At 40.9% G+C, this 15,757-nt stretch overlaps 2 protein-coding genes across 2 annotated transcripts; both read right to left on the bottom strand.

Moving 5' to 3' along the window:
• On the bottom strand, positions 1–7,339 carry sirt2 (sirtuin 2 (silent mating type information regulation 2, homolog) 2 (S. cerevisiae)). The gene is made up of 16 exons (XM_085370329.1): positions 7,207–7,339; positions 7,005–7,051; positions 6,757–6,805; positions 6,308–6,418; positions 6,145–6,186; positions 5,907–6,013; positions 5,328–5,384; positions 5,150–5,218; positions 4,947–5,076; positions 4,797–4,856; positions 4,649–4,704; positions 4,452–4,528; positions 4,222–4,273; positions 4,077–4,144; positions 2,845–2,911; positions 1–943 (listed from the first exon to the last, which is right to left on the bottom strand). The coding sequence occupies exons 1-16, from the start codon at positions 7,220–7,222 to the stop codon at positions 803–805; spliced, it is 1,149 nt and encodes a 382-aa protein (XP_085226455.1). The 5' UTR covers positions 7,223–7,339; the 3' UTR covers positions 1–802.
• Positions 7,340–10,273: 2,934 nt separating this feature from the next.
• On the bottom strand, positions 10,274–15,198 carry dmac2 (distal membrane arm assembly component 2). Its single transcript, XM_085371219.1, has 6 exons — positions 15,169–15,198; positions 14,608–14,798; positions 14,414–14,494; positions 12,427–12,566; positions 12,166–12,328; positions 10,274–10,781 (listed from the first exon to the last, which is right to left on the bottom strand). Exons 1-6 carry the CDS (start codon positions 15,184–15,186, stop codon positions 10,610–10,612), a joined length of 765 nt encoding a protein of 254 aa, XP_085227345.1. The 5' UTR covers positions 15,187–15,198; the 3' UTR covers positions 10,274–10,609.
• Positions 15,199–15,757: the final 559 nt, after the last annotated feature.

A 15,757-nucleotide genomic window follows, 5' to 3' on the forward strand; every position in this document is an offset into this window, starting at 1 on the left:
TGAAAAGGTAAAATTTATTGCAGGGGGTTGCACTGGTTCCTGTGACATTGTACAGATGTTAATGTTATTGCATCCACCCGAGTATTTTTAAACCCACAAATCAATTCATGATCACACAAGTTTACAATAAAACTAGATCTTCTCATGTCCCCCATGCCCCAAATCAACTTAGGTGTAGACTTTCTTTTGCATTTTTTACATTGCTTTTTTTTTTTTTTAAACATCATTAAAAAAAATTAAACATGAGAGGAACATGAAAAACACGGTAAATTACAAATTGAGACATTTTAGAAGAGCCATGTGCCCAACTGCAGTCACCTATCAGGAAGTTAATTTTGTTAGTAGGAAAGTTATCAGCACAGCAGGTTTTGGCTTGAGGGAAATAACACAGCACCTAAAATAGCCCGATTATCTTCACAGAAAAGATCATTTTTGATTAAACAAAATATCACATGTTCAATTGCTGGTTTGCATATTCGTCTGAGCCGCTGTGAAGTGCAATGGCGCCTGTTTTAGAGACATTAACCACAACACACATGGGCACGCTATGTGCTACTGCAATACAGATAAATGAACAATAGGTTCTGTTGCAACATAAAATCTGCCGAGCCACAGAGAAAGTGATAAACAGTTTAGACTGAGTTAAAAAAAAAAAAAAAAAAAAAAAAAAAAAATGCAAATGACTGATATAAACAGATGTCAGAAAGTCCACCACAGCCTCGCTTCCAGGTAACCCCCCGATGCCACTTCAATCTGTGACATCACCACAGGACCTTCATTTAATCAGGGAGCTTTTTATTGGTTACTCCTCAGCTTTGGGTTCTGGTGGCGCTGATGCAGAGCTCGCCTTGGCTGTCGCTCCTTTGTTTTCACTGGCCTTCTCTTTTGCATCCTGACTGTCGATCTTGGCGTGCTCCTTCTTCACCAGCTCTTCCAGCTCTGCCTGGAGAGACGTAACAAACAAGAGCTTTAATGCAGCTGAGTCACTGAGATATGGAGCCCAAAGTGGTGGCAACAAGAAAAGCTACAAGACAAACAGCTCAAGCTTTTTTTTTTGTTTTGTACTGCGACACCTCTTCCATCAGGAAAACCACAACTTCACAACGATCTACAATAGGCTACCTTGACACTAGGATGTTTTTGCTGCTCAAAAACAAACAAAATAAATAAGAGCAGTTAAAAATCTTTAGACACATTGTTTTTTTCCTAAACAAAATCATCAAAGTAATCAACACGTTGTGGGCTACATAATCGCACAAAAAATCTAAAGTTCAAAATTTAAATCCGATCAGCTCAGTAATGTTTATGGCCTCCACATGCATGTACACAACATTCTAAAGGCCTCATGAGATGGTGAATGATGTCCAACAGGGTCTCCCTGCTGCTGTTTGGCTGCTTCAGATGCACCGATATAGGATGTCCCAAAGGTTCTCAGTTGGATTCAGTTTTGGGGCATGTGAGGACCAGTTAATGCCATCAATGCCAGCATCATCTAAGAACAGCCTATGCACTCTGGCCACATGAGCACGGCTACTGTGCACGGCGACCATGGCTCAGGGGGTTGGGAAGCGTATCTGTAACCGGAAGGTCGCCGGTTCGATCCCCGGGCTCTCTGTCCTGGTCGTTGTGTCCTTGGGCAAGACACTTTACCCTACCGCCTACTGGTGTTGGCCAGAGGGGCCGATGGCGCGATATGGCAGCCTCGCTTCTGTCAGTCTGCCCCAGGGCAGCTGTGGCTACAACTGTAGCTTGCCTCCACCACCACCAGTGTGTTAATGTGAGAGTGAATGAATAGTGGCATTGTAAAGCGCTTTGGGTGCCTTGAAAAGCGCTATATAAATCCAATCCATTATTATTATTACTGTCCTACACCAGGAGGAACACAGGATCTTCGCTGGCATAATGAAACTTTCATCTCAGTACCTAACAGTAGTAAGCACTGTTGGCTAACACTGTCTAAGGATATGCCTCCACAGAACATCATTGATCCTCTGCCAAGCTGGTCATATCACATATCATTCACCACAACGTCTCCAGACTCTTTCATGCCTGTCACATGTGATCCGTCTGATCCTGCTCTCATCTGCAAGGAAAATGGGTCACCACTAATATAAGACATCCCAGAGGTTCTCAGCTAGCAGGTCTGGAGTGACAGACCCACCACTTCCTCTCTTGCAAAGGTTAATCGAGCTGCATGGTGCTGCACTATCAGCAAAGGTCCCACTGAAGGACATGAGGCCCTCGTGCTACCCTAATGTAGTCTGATTCTGACAGTTGTGTTAAATATGTATGAGTATGCGCTCTTGTTCCTCCTCCCACAAAGAAGCAGACACTGACCCTCCTGCTAGGCCGGCTTCTACTGCTTCTACTGCCCTGTGCTGCGAGGCACAGCAAACATCTGTGTGACAGCACTTATGGCTGTGCCTATGAGCTGAACTATCTGTACAATCTGAATTGACTGCAGGCACTGTGTCATCCTAACAGCAGTGACAAGGACACCAGCAAAATGCAGAACTAGATCAAAAAAAGTTAACAGCCAAAAAAAGAAAAGGGAAAAAAAAAAAAAAAGGTAAGAAATGGTCCACACGCAAAAAATTTTTTTAGTGGTTGTCACCTCTACAGTACAACTGTTGTCACTCTCATTTGCACCAAAGCAGGTGAAATGGACTCACAGTGGTTTCTGCTTCCCAACCAGACAGACTGATACCCTGAAGTTTGATGATCAAGTGTTCCCATCACTTTCTGAGCAGTGTTTACTTGTTTTAACCTTACACATGATAGGCCTAAAAACATAGCAAAAACATAACATAGGACAGCATCCTTGAAAGGGGACATGTAACTTACCTTCCATCCCAGAAGATCAGCTAGAGCCAAACATCCATCATCACAAGTACTAATGTGAGCTACATCTCTGGAGAGAGAGGCAAATAAATAGCAACGTGTTAGTGCAAAACAACTTTTTATTTCACTGACAACACCAGCACCGCTTATCTTTTACAGCATAAACTGAACTGCAAATAAGGCAGCAATGGACACCTTACTGAAGAAAGCAGTTTAAAAATAACCATCATTTTAATTAATTTGCTTTTTGTTTGTTTTGGCACAAGATGCTAATAAATTAAACTCACTGCTTCCACTAAAGCTTTCTTGGTCATTTAAGGCAGCGGTCCCCAACCCCCGGGCCGGTACCAGTCTGTGAGGCGTTTAGTACCGGGCTGCAAGATTTGAGGCTCGGGTGTGAAATTGATGGTTTCAGGGTTTTTATTGTTAACTTGGTTTCCCTAGGTCTTTTCCCGTGTTGTAGTTGTGCGTCTTATTTTGAAAGAAATATTTACATGTTACCATAGCGACCAGAAAGCTAAGGGGCAGAGAGAAGGCTGTTAATCTCATGTTGTTGGCGGATTTTAGGAGGACGCTGCTAATAAAGTTACACAACTACACAGTGAATACGCGTTTATTATTATATTTACAAAATATCACAGTTTTTGTCTTGGTCGTGAAATCTTATTTTGTTGTATTTATCCGCAAAACCGCAGAGGCCGATCCGTGAAATTATTGTCTGACATTAAACCGGTCTGTGGCGCAAAAAAAGTTGGGGACCGCTGATTTAAAGGGAATCTGATAACTTTCGATGACTTTTCAGTTTCATAGAAACTTTTTAGCAAGTCAGATACTGAGCAACGTAGTTATAAATTAGTTCAATCATTAATGTAGTGAGTAGTATGAAAAAAAATGTAGTATATTCAAAGTATCTACCAATTCCATTTGGGACAGATAGATAAGTCTTTGGTGCCCTCTGGTTGTAAAATGGTGGCCTGCGTGATGTGTGTTCATTACTCTGTGCATCAGTCTGAACTTACAGCATACATTTCACATAAAAATAACTAAATCATAAAACAAAAAACCTTTTCCTGAGTATCTGTTAAACTGTATTTGACACATATATTGTGCAGCTTAATGTAAAGGTACGGCTACAGTACACTGCACTCATTAAGATCTTTTGTTTATATTAGTTTGTAGTAAACGGCAAATGCAGAGTAAAGCTATGGAGAGGAGTAGCTGTGTCTCATTATCACCTGTAAGCCTTGTCTGAGTCAAAGTCCATCCCTTCGCCGAAACCAAACAAACTCATCATGGGCTTAACCTGCACAGAGACGCACATCAACACAAGCCTGCACAAAGAATCCAAGAAAGAAGGAAAAGGAAGTGGTGAGTGCTTACCTGCCCTGATTTCTCCATGTTAATGAGCAGTCTGGGGCAATTTTTTGAAACCCTAAATGAAAAAGAAACACACAAAATAAAGTTTTCACCAGATCTACATGAAATTATAAAATGTGGTTGAGTGCAAAAGCTCTCAAACAAACTCTCCTGCAGGTCTGTGGTCTACTACCAGACAATTACTGTGGCGGTCTCTGTGCTCAGACAGGAATGTGAAAGTTGAGCTGCAGTACCTGCTGACTAGACTCGCAAATGGTTGAACCTGAAGGGATGTCCCCATAACAATGAGAAGGTCGCAACGAGGAAAATCCTGAAAGGTTTACCAAAAAAAAAAACCAAACCCAAAAACAACGTTTACTGTTACTAAGTAGCTGCATCACATTTCCTCAAAATATTCCAGAATGTTCACAAGCCGCTGGTGTCCACTCACCATCTTCATTGAAGTGAAGAATCGGGCAGGTAGGTTCTCTCCAAAGAAGACAATATCTGTGTAAGAAAAAGCAGAAGAGAGAGACTTTCTAAAAGTCATGGTTGAAACTCAACATTACTAACATTTAAACAAATGAACATCTACTGACCTGGTTTAACCAAACTGCTGCACTTGTCACATTTGGGAATGTCGTCAGAAAAGATTTTCTCTACAAGACAGCAGGAGAAAGTTAAGATTCCAAGTGTCTCTTAATCAGACTAAAGCAACAATCCAAAGCAAGAAAACAAAAACACCACACCTTTCATCCACTCCAGGCTGTACTCTTTGCGGCAGCAGAAGCTGACACAGTGTGACGTGTAGAACGTCCCGTGAGCTTCGATTAGGTCGTCTCCTTCGAGCCCGGCTACTCGCTCCAGCGTGTCGATATTCTGAATGAACACAGGCGGGAATGTAAATGCAGCAATAGTGACTTCATTTGTGAAAAGCGAGTGTTCCTCCTACCTGTGTGTAGCAGCGTCTCAGGATGCCCTTGTCTTTCAACATCTTCATGAAATAGTGACAGATTGTTGGCTAAACACCCGCAAAGGTCCAACATGAGAGAATGAACACAGTGTGAGGCCATTTGTAGTTTTCTATATAACAACACGTGACAAATAATCCGCAAGTGTGCGTGTTGTACCTTAAATTGTCCCGGGTAAAGCTCCCTTGCCAAGGCAAAGAATGGCTCTGGATGTTTCTGAAATACGAGACGGAGAAAAAGATAATTTTTTTTCTAAAATAACAATTTCAAAAAAGTTACAAGATAAATGTAGATGAGTTAAAGCCAAAGCCTTGAAGTTGACCTTTTATGTGTTTACTTACTTTATCCTGTTACAATGGTGCGTGTTCATACTAAACATGGCCAAAGCCATTCACAAGAAACATGGTTTAAAGGGAGGGCAAAGAAAGCTACAAGAGATATGTTTCAGATAGTGGATGATCTGAGGGGTTTATTTTGAGCTGTGAATCATGGGAACCTACTCTGGGAGAGTCCAAGAATAAAACAAATTGAGCTGAAAATGAACATAAAAAAGTAGTTTTTTGACTGAAATATGAGTTATGGTTTAATGTGTTGAATTCGAGGCCGACAGTAATTAATATGTTGTTTTTTGTGTCAATATTAGCGAATACAAAGTTGTTTAAGAAGTGAGTAATAAATGGGCAAAGTTTTATAGCCACTATCTCCCCTCAAGCATGTCCAAAACAATCTCTCACAAACCTTAAAGTAATCTATCTGGAAAATAGCCTCTGGGTAAGGCAAGTTGTATTTTTGCAGGTTTGCATACAGGCCAGTTTCTGGAGAGCGAAAATCTGGGATTCCAGCAGCTGTAGAGAGAAATGATGTTCAGTTACTCATTAAGAATAATAATGATTATTATAATAATAGTAATTAATAAAAGAGGTGATCTTTAAGCAGTTTAAGTGCTTATTCTGTGATATAAAAGAGAGATACTCACATGTGGATATTCCTGCTCCAACCATGCAGATGATGTTTTTACCTGCATGAAAGCAGAGAAGCTTGCGGCTCAATCAATAATAACTGCATTGTGGAAACAGGCTCGTAAGCGGTAAATCGATCCACTCCGGTGGGGGGCAGAGTGAAGGCGGGCAAAGACTCACATTTGCCGCTGTTTATGTATCGTGCCACTCCATCCAGAGTCAGCTCATCCAGGACTTTCTCAGCTGAACTGAGGCCCAGCGCGCTGGAGAAGAGGTTGCGCATGAAATCCACTGATGGGAACACAGGGAAAATCAGATAAAGGCAGAAATCGATACATTCAGCCAAGTCAAGAGGCAGCTCCTAGTCTGATAAAACATGTCTCAGCACAGCCACTGCATTAGCAGGAAAATGCAGAGGACACTGACACTGTTTAGTCACAAGTAGTAAAGTATATCTTGGGATTTAGCTACTAAGAAGTACATTATACTGCTGGGTTGGCACAATGGTCAAACTAACAGCAGAAATATACACAACTGGGAACCAGTCCAATCACTGGATGTAAGCAGTAAAGTAAGAGTGAAAATGAAAATACAGAAGTTATAAATCCCGTGTCTATGTGTTCACGTACTGTCTGCGTCTCCTGCAGCCTCGTCTTCACTGCTGTCGTCGGATTGTTCCTGCATAGGAAACAATACTAACATTTACAAGCATATCACATTTATCTACACTGCACTGAAATATTGCTGAACAGCTTTATCACCTCTTCCTGTCTCAGACACTGACAAATGAGGGTTTTGTTTGGATTATGTCAATCTGACGGATTTAACCACACCTCGCTGCTAGCATTCACTGCTTCACACACACTACTATTCTCACCTCTGGTTCGGGAGTGACCTCCTCCTCTTTTTCTGATTTAGGAAGTTCTACAAATGTAAAAATAAAACAGCACGTCAAACTCACCGCACAGTTTCACGTAAAACGAATGCACCTAGCTTTGAAGCTAGCTACACTAGCACGCAGAAACAGCGACACATTCTCGAAGTTTAACCGAAATTTAACTATCATACATCCGTCCTACCTGACGAATCAGACATTTATCCGTCTGCTGAGGATCTTACACCACAAGGGTTCTGATGACAATCGATTTAAATGCCGAATTTTAAGAAGTTATGAGAGGTATCTAAAACACAGCTAGCTGTTCTGTTGTTGTCCGTCACAAACGCGGTCCGTGCTTACTCTTTTGTTCAGCTTCACAAGAAAAGTCTGTTCCTACCTTCAGTTTGGGACTTTCGATAAGACTATTTGACTCCAGTTACTCCGAAACACTGCTCGGTGGTGTGGTTCCAACCAAAGCACCCACATCATGTGGCCAATGCTAATTTACAGTTTGATGTGTTTCACACAAGTTTCGACAGGTGGGTAGTGCTGTACCATGCTGCAAAGTTACGTATTGATGTAACACCAAGTAAAGACGCGGTCAGTATTGCCCATACCAATACCGATACTGAGACCTTTACTCCATAAAGCCAGCTTATGTAGCGGGAGCAGTGTGTTATGACTTGTGAGATGAATCATAATCAATTTCGAAATTCTGAACACATTTTAATGACCAATAAATCACTGTCATTTTTGCTTTCCACAATAATTAATGAACACAACAAAACACACCTTTCAACTTTTTATTTTGAAACTGTTTTTTTTTCTTCTTTTAATGTAAATGTGGCTGTCTTTAAGGTTTTATTGATCAACTTCTGTTGTTTAAATGTGCTATTAGCTATAAAAAAAAATGTTTAGTTTTTTTAATAATTAAAAAAATAAGATACCAAAGTCAAACATAAAGGCTCAGACATTTTTCAGAGTGCATTTTTGATGTTCTTCTTCTTGTTCTTCACTTCCAAAAATGCAGTGGACTACATACTGAACTTCGAGGACAGAAACAAAGTATCATCAATCCTGTCATGCTAGCATCTATCCAATGCCAATACCAGCATTTGGAAAGTTCTTAACTGCTGCTTCTTGGTTTTAACCCTAAAACAGCTTTAAAATTAATTTATATTATTATATAATTATGATATATTTTTGAATACAAAAATTGCCTCCAGGTAAATAATAATAATAATAATACATTTTGATATTTACTTACAGTCTATACCACAAAATACCTTTTCCCGCATTCCTTGGGTGATGTAATCATTTAGAGTGTAATTTCTAGTTTCTCATCTCAGATCTCAGGCTGACAGATCACGTGCTCCTTTTTTCTTTCATATCAGATTTTGTTTTTTTGTTTTTTTTTACTTAATTCACCGTGAGTGTGATGTCCACTGGAGAATTTGTTTGAAATAAATAAATAAATAAATAAATAAATATATATATATATATATATATATATATATATATATATATATATATATACATATATATATATATATATATACATATATCGAGAGGATGTGGAGGGTGAAGGTAACGGTGGTCCCCGTGGTAATCGGAGCACTAGGTGCGGTGACTCCCAAGCTAGGCGAGTGGCTCCAGCAGATCCCGGGAACAACATCGGAGATCTCTGTCCAGAAGAGCGCAGTCCTGGGAACAGCTAAGATACTGCGCAGGACCCTCAAGCTCCCAGGCCTCTGGTAGAGGACCCGAGCTTGAAGGATAAACCGCCCGCAGGGGCGTGCTGGGTGTTTTTTTTTTTTTATATAATTATTATTCAAATTTTTAATGGTCACTGTTCGACTGGTCACTCCCATGGAAACACGAACAGACATCCCTTATCAGTGAATCTGATTTACTAACACACAATTTAAGGTCAGAAAACTGGCCATAAATGTGACAATTACTTTGCTCGCAAACTAAAACCTCAAACAATCCTCAGGGTAAGGAAGTTTCCACCCACAAATTACTAATTGAGGACCATTTCGACTTTCTCTTATTTATTTTCATGTCCCATGAAATAATTAGCTGCATTCATTCACACTTCATTCTACCATAGACGAATCATGTTCCACAAAATCCATTGGTTTACACTGAGCTCACCTACAAAGTGGACGACATTCAAATCCTCACAACCTGTGTGGATATTACAATAAACACAGCAGCCTTTTCTCCATATATTTTGTTTTATAAATTAATTTGTTTTGGTGTTGCTTCACAAAATAGCATTTTCAATACATGTGATAATAGGAAAAAGTGGCCAGTAGGTGTCAGTAGAAGGCTGCGGGTGTCAGATTGGTTCAAAACCTCATTTTAATTCTGGCACAACTCCTTCCAGCGTTTCAGTCTCTCACAAAGCCTCGCTGTGCCCATCACTACAGCTGATCCCAATACTTGATATTATATTAAATATCACCAAAAATGCATGTAGTCAGTAAACTGTTACTTAACATTTGAAATTATTATACATTTTGTACTTTAATATAGCTTCCAGTACTATCCAACATAACAAAATAAATGCTACCAAATGACTTGAGATGGTATATTTACATACAAAAGTAGCAGCAGTTTCTTCACCCACATTCACTCTTCTCTCATAGGTGTCTTCATCAGTCCATTGACACTGCTGCAGAACAAGGCTCACACTGGATTATGGGCTTTAGTTTCCTCACATAAGCTCCTGCAGTGCAGATTACAAATACATACAGACACGCTGTGATGTGTGACGACATCGCTTGCACTATCTTTAAAACATGTGACAAGAGTAAATGGTAAATGGCCTGTATTTGTACAGCACTTTATTTAGTCCCTAAGGACCCCAAAGCGCTTTACACTACTGGTGATGGCAAGCTACATTGTAGCCACAGATGCCCTGGGGCGCACTGACAGAGGCAAGGCTGCTGGACACTGGCGCCACCGGGCCCTCTGACCACCACCAGTAGGCAACGGGTGAAGTGTGTTGCCCAAGGACACAACGACCGAGACTGTCCGAGCCAGTGCTCAAACCGGCAACCTTCCGGTTACAAGACGAACTGCCAACTCAGAGTTGGCAGTAAAGCTAACAATAATTGTCACACTCTTTATTCTTTGTCAGTCTTTATTATATTTACACTTATATTTACATTCAGCAACAATTGAGACAGAAACGGTTTAGGTGGCATATAAATTTACATCACATATGTGTACATACCTATAAACTGATTCTGGTTTAAAGCAACCCAGTTTGTTGGGTTTGTGATTGTTTAATCACATTTGACTTCATAAACTATAAGTCTGATATTGAGGTCAATGGAAAGGCCTAAAGGCCTAAAGACCAGTCAGCGACCCCCGGCAACCACCTGTTTCTAAGGAAAAATGTGTATTCTGGGATTTGTGAACTGCTGCATAAGTCAGATATATTGGCTCTGCTAATTTTTTCTTGCTGTTGTATCTGCTGCCCTTCTCCATGCTGCATTTCTCTGATGTCTCACAGGCTGTATCGAGTGAGATGGCACATGAACAGACAGAAAAGATTGCCCGTTTCCTCTCTGATTTCCATCCCAATCCACATGCTACCTCTGTCTTTGCATTTGCTCCTCTTCTTCTTCTTCCACCTTCCTCAGATTGTGGTCGTAGCCATTAGCTGTGATCTGGCACTGTGGTAGCATTTCCTCCAGCAGGATGATGACCAGGCCAGGATTTGAAATCCCAGGTAGGGATGAGACATTCAGATGCTTCAGTCCCCTGCAGCAGGCAGAGACAGTAAAAGAAATAAAGAAGTACTTACAGTTTTTTCTGAATGCTTAAACCCTAACTGTGATTCCTGTAGCACAATCTTTAAAACTATTCAGACTTATAGCAAAACCACTCACTGAGTTTGCAAAACTAAAAGCACAAAAACTGCTTTGCACTCAGTTTGCAATTTTGTAACACACACTTTGCAAAGCTGTAGGCACAATTCACTGCACAACACTCAATTACCAAATTTCCAACACACTCCTAGCAAAAGTATACACATGTATGGCTATCATTAACACTAATTTGCCAACTGTCTGGCACACTTTCACATGTGAAAACTTTTTTAGATAATTAGTTCACTTTGCAATCAGCCTAAGCACTACAATACAGGTAAGCTGTGTGTGCGGAGTACAATGGAGGGAGCAGAAAGAGTGAGAAGTAGAGGAGGCCGAGGAAGAGGACGTGGAGGTGAAGAAGTAGGATGAAGAGGACGACAAGGACAAGGAGGAGCAAGAGGAAGACGAGGAGGGGGGAGAGGAAGATGAGGAGGGGGGAGAGGAAGGGTAGGAAGAGTAAGAAATAGAATTGCTGATGACATCAGAGCTACAATAGTGGACCATGTCATCAACCGTGGAATGACCCTGAGGGTAGCTGGCCAACGGGTCCAGCCTAACTCGAGCCACTACACTGTAGCAAGTACCATAAGGACATCTTGAAATGAGAATCGGTTAGTACAGTCACTTCGCACAAAGATTTGTAGCACTGCCATATGCCAATGAGAAACACACCAATACCATTGATGTAAAAATACTGAAATTGTTACTTTACAGAATTGCTAGATGACCAGATGCTGGGGGCAGAGGAAGCATGTTCACTGCAGACCAAGTAACCCATATAGTCATTATGGCGATTGCAAATAATCCTATACTTGGAAATAAACACTTGTGTTTGTTTTGATGTGTTTGAATAAACACCAGTACTTGAAGTTTGGATCCCTCTATGCTTATGGATCTATGACAGAAGTATGAGCTCAAACTGACATAGCCTACCTTGTGCACAGAGAAAGCAAAAGCCAGATGTGTTTTGTATTCATACCATCAGTGTGCAGTTGGCGCATTGTGTGCTTAGTAGATGATGGCTTGTGTGTACTGTTTGATACGGAAACACCATTTTTACGAAGGTGTGAAGAGTTAATCTAGCTGTGTTTGCTTTTGCAAGAGAACTACAATGTTTTGATGATTGGGTGACAGGTTTTCTTATTTGTGTGAAGAGTTTTGCAAAATTAGCCAATAGTTACAAAAAATGTGCTTAAGCAATCAGAAAAAACTGTATTATAACAAATATCACTAGTGATATTAACTAGTATTTTGATGCATTTTGGCTCATTTACTTGAGATTCCTGAGCGCAGCCAGGCCGCCTGTGGTGATGCGTGGACAATGTGAGATGTCTAGCTCCTCCAGAGAGTCCTGGAACAAATGGAGCCTGGCCAGGAACCAGTCGTCCACTTCAGGACAGCCTTTTAATTTTAGAGTCCGCAAAGATCGCTGCCTCTCTGTGGTGACATAAATCAGATCAGAAACTAGACTTGCTTGCTGAATATTAAAGAAATTAATTATCAGCAAGTGAAAAAATTAAGTTTGAACTCAGTACCCAAATTTTCCAGTCCTGTGTAGTTGATGATGGTATAGCTCATGTCTGCTTCTTCTATAGGCGTGTTTTTGTGATTTAAGAAGTCCCAGCTGAATTTGCCCCTCTGGTTTGTACGAAACCACTCAGACTGGCCGACATACCTGAGAATCATGGATCACAGCAGCACAAAGACAAGAACTTAACTCAAACACTTCACACACACACGTATACACACACACACACACACACACACACACACACACACACATATATATATATATATATATATATATACACACATACATACATATATATATATACACATCCCCGAAACAGCAATAGCAAGAGAAAAGAAAAAACTAAAAAGTTTAAAAGTATCCAACTCTAGTGCTTTTGTCATGAGACTCATCTGCTCATCATCTTTATTCTTCAGCACAGCCTGAACTCTCTTGGTCAAGCTTTCTTCAGGAATAGTGCTCCAGGCTTCTTAAAAGTTCTTCTTTCGATGTTTTGCATTTTGTTCTGTTCTTTGTCTCACTGATCTGCTTAACTAATGTTGAGGTCTGGGCTCTGGAGAGGCCAATCCATAACACTATCAGTGTTTCACTGTGAGTTTTTACTGCATTGCCAGTGTTTTGGGATCATTCTTATGCTGAAAAATGAAGCTGTTGCCAATCAGACACTTTCAACATGGTATTGCATGTTGAATCAAAATCTGATGCAGCCAATCAGCTTTGACCCAACACCACTGGGAATGCAGCCACAAACCATGACAGAGCCTCCACTATGTTTTACTGTTGGCTGTAGACACTCACTGTGATCCCCATCTCACAGTGAAGATGTTTGTGTTCAATAATTTGAACCACAAATTTCAAATTTGGATTAATTACTCCATAAGAGCCTCGGGCTGTGGGTGGACAACAAACTGGACTGGTCATGCAACACAGAGCACCTGTATAAAAAAGCCCAAAGCCGACTGTACTTCCTCAGGAGGCTGAGGTCTTTTAACATCTGCAGGAAGTTCCTGAGGATGTTTTACCAGTCGGTGGTTGCTGGAGTACTTTTCTATGCTGTGGTGTGCTGGGGGAGCAGCACAGCAAAGAGGGACTCATCCAGGCTGGAGAAACTGATCAGGAAGGCTAGCTCTGTGGTCGGCATGAAGCTGGACACTCTGGTGACAGTGGCAGAGAAAAGGACACTAAAAAAAACTGCTGGACATTATGAACAATGCTGGGCATCCTCTGCACACGGCCATAAACAATCAGAAGAGTCTGTTCAGTGACAGGTTGCTTCTCCCCAAGACAAGAACTAACAGACTTAAAAACTCCTTTGTCCCACACGCCATCAGACTGTTTAACTCCTCTCTGGAGGGGAGAGGGAGGGGAAACAGGAGGACAAAGGAGGGGGGAACAACTAAGCTGTAGTGCCTCTTCACCTCACTGTGCAATACCTTGTGCAATACTTTTTGTAAATAGTCAACAGTGCAATAGACTCAATACTTGAAATGTGCAATTCACTTGTATTTTTATTTTTTATTCCTATTTATTCTATTTATCCCCTTTGTATATTTTATTTATATTTGTCTCTGTATTTATATGTGTGTGTGTGTGTGTGTGTGTGTGTGTGTGTGTGTGTATATATATAACAATTCTGTAACTGTAACTTCGGTCGTTGCTGTGCTTTTTTTGGAAGTCGAATTTCCCAGAGGAACCCACCCGAGGGATTAATAAAGTTCTATCTTATCTTATCTTATCTTATTACCAATGATATTCAGGCCAGCTGAGTAATTTGGCATATATGAACCTTTTCTCTTTTTCTCCCTTCAATAAACTGTTTCTGTGCAAGAAATGTTTGCAACACGGCTCAAATTTCATCCTGGAACTATTTTTCAAGATTTCAAGAAAAAACTGACCATTATTAAACCTGAAAATGTTTGGTGGACAGTTATTAAATATGTAAACAATCCTTCTATAGCTACAGTGCAGGCACAAGGGAACAAGGCACTTACCTAAATCCTCCCTTCAGACTCAAGATGTAATACGCTGATGCTATGTCTGGCCCATAAAACCTTTGTGTGTAGCTATAGTAGCTGGAAGAAAGTAAAAGTAGCAGAAAAGTCAGTGATTTACACCAAACAACAGAGAGCAGCAGGAGCAGGAACAGGTGCATCATCATGTTACAAAGTCCCAAAATGAGTCCTACACATTTTTCTTTTGAAGCTGGCTCCTTTGTGCCTGATACCTCCACCCGAGGAGCATCTCTACATCATAGAAACGCTGGGTGAGGAACAGGAGGAGTCTCCTGTGCAGAGGAGGAGGAGATGCTGAGTTGGTGCTCCACTGTCGCCTAGCAACAACGAGGAGAACTGATCGCTGGCAACATCTGTGTAGATACTGTGCACAGAGACAGGAAATGGGATGGAGGATATGAACGGTGACTACTGTCAGGTTAAACCTAAGTAGAGAATCAATGACAGCACATGTCTGTTAACAGTGTGGTTTTTGTTTTCCATTCAGACACGGAGATTTTGCCATAATTACGTATCTTACAGTTAGGTTATGTAAAAACGTGTCTCACACAAATTCAACCACAGGTCTTTTCTAACATTAGCTAACGTTACTCTTATCGTATTTATATGGTTCAGCTACCTTGCAAAATCCTAACAACACCATGCGCTTTAAGCCTGCCGGGCCTGCCTTACGTACAACATGTAATTTAGTCAGCTTAATGCAGTAATAAGTCGAAATTTGAAGGGTAACTTACTGTCAAGGGGGCCGACATGTTGACGCCGCTTTACAGAAAGTCGGAAAGGACAAACCGCACGCTTCCGCTTCTTGCTGGTGTCAGTTTGTTGTTGTTTTTCGTGTTCACCGCAAGGTGTCGCTCAATCCACGTGTCTAGTCCAGATTAGAAGCTCCTGAGTGGAGTTCTTCCCTCATAAAGTCCAGACGGACTTACAACTAGGCAAATCGTGAGGCAGTGAGAAAAAAACATGGTCTAACAAGCATTCAATGTCTTTGATTACCAAATGTATATACATGACACTGTTATGAAAAGAGTACAATTTCAGTTTTATTTATATAGCGCTAAATAACAACAGTGCCTTAAGGCACTTTGTACTACAAGGCCCCACAAAAATACAGAGAAAACCCCAACAGTTTAGACTGACCCCCTGTGAGCAAGCACTTGGCAACAGTGGAAAGGAAAAACTCTCTTTTAACAGGAAGAAACCACCAACAGAACCAGGCTCAAGGAGGGGTAGCCATCTGCTGAGACCGGTTGGGGGTGAGTTGAGAGAAGCAGGACAAAGAGAAGCTGTGGAAGAGATCCAGAGCTTAATAATAACTAATGA

This window comes from Diplotaxodon limnothrissa, linkage group LG14, assembly GCF_057381915.1.
Source record: "Diplotaxodon limnothrissa isolate DT_005_m linkage group LG14, D_limnothrissa_male_GT1.1, whole genome shotgun sequence".
Lineage (NCBI taxonomy): Eukaryota > Metazoa > Chordata > Actinopteri > Cichliformes > Cichlidae > Diplotaxodon > Diplotaxodon limnothrissa.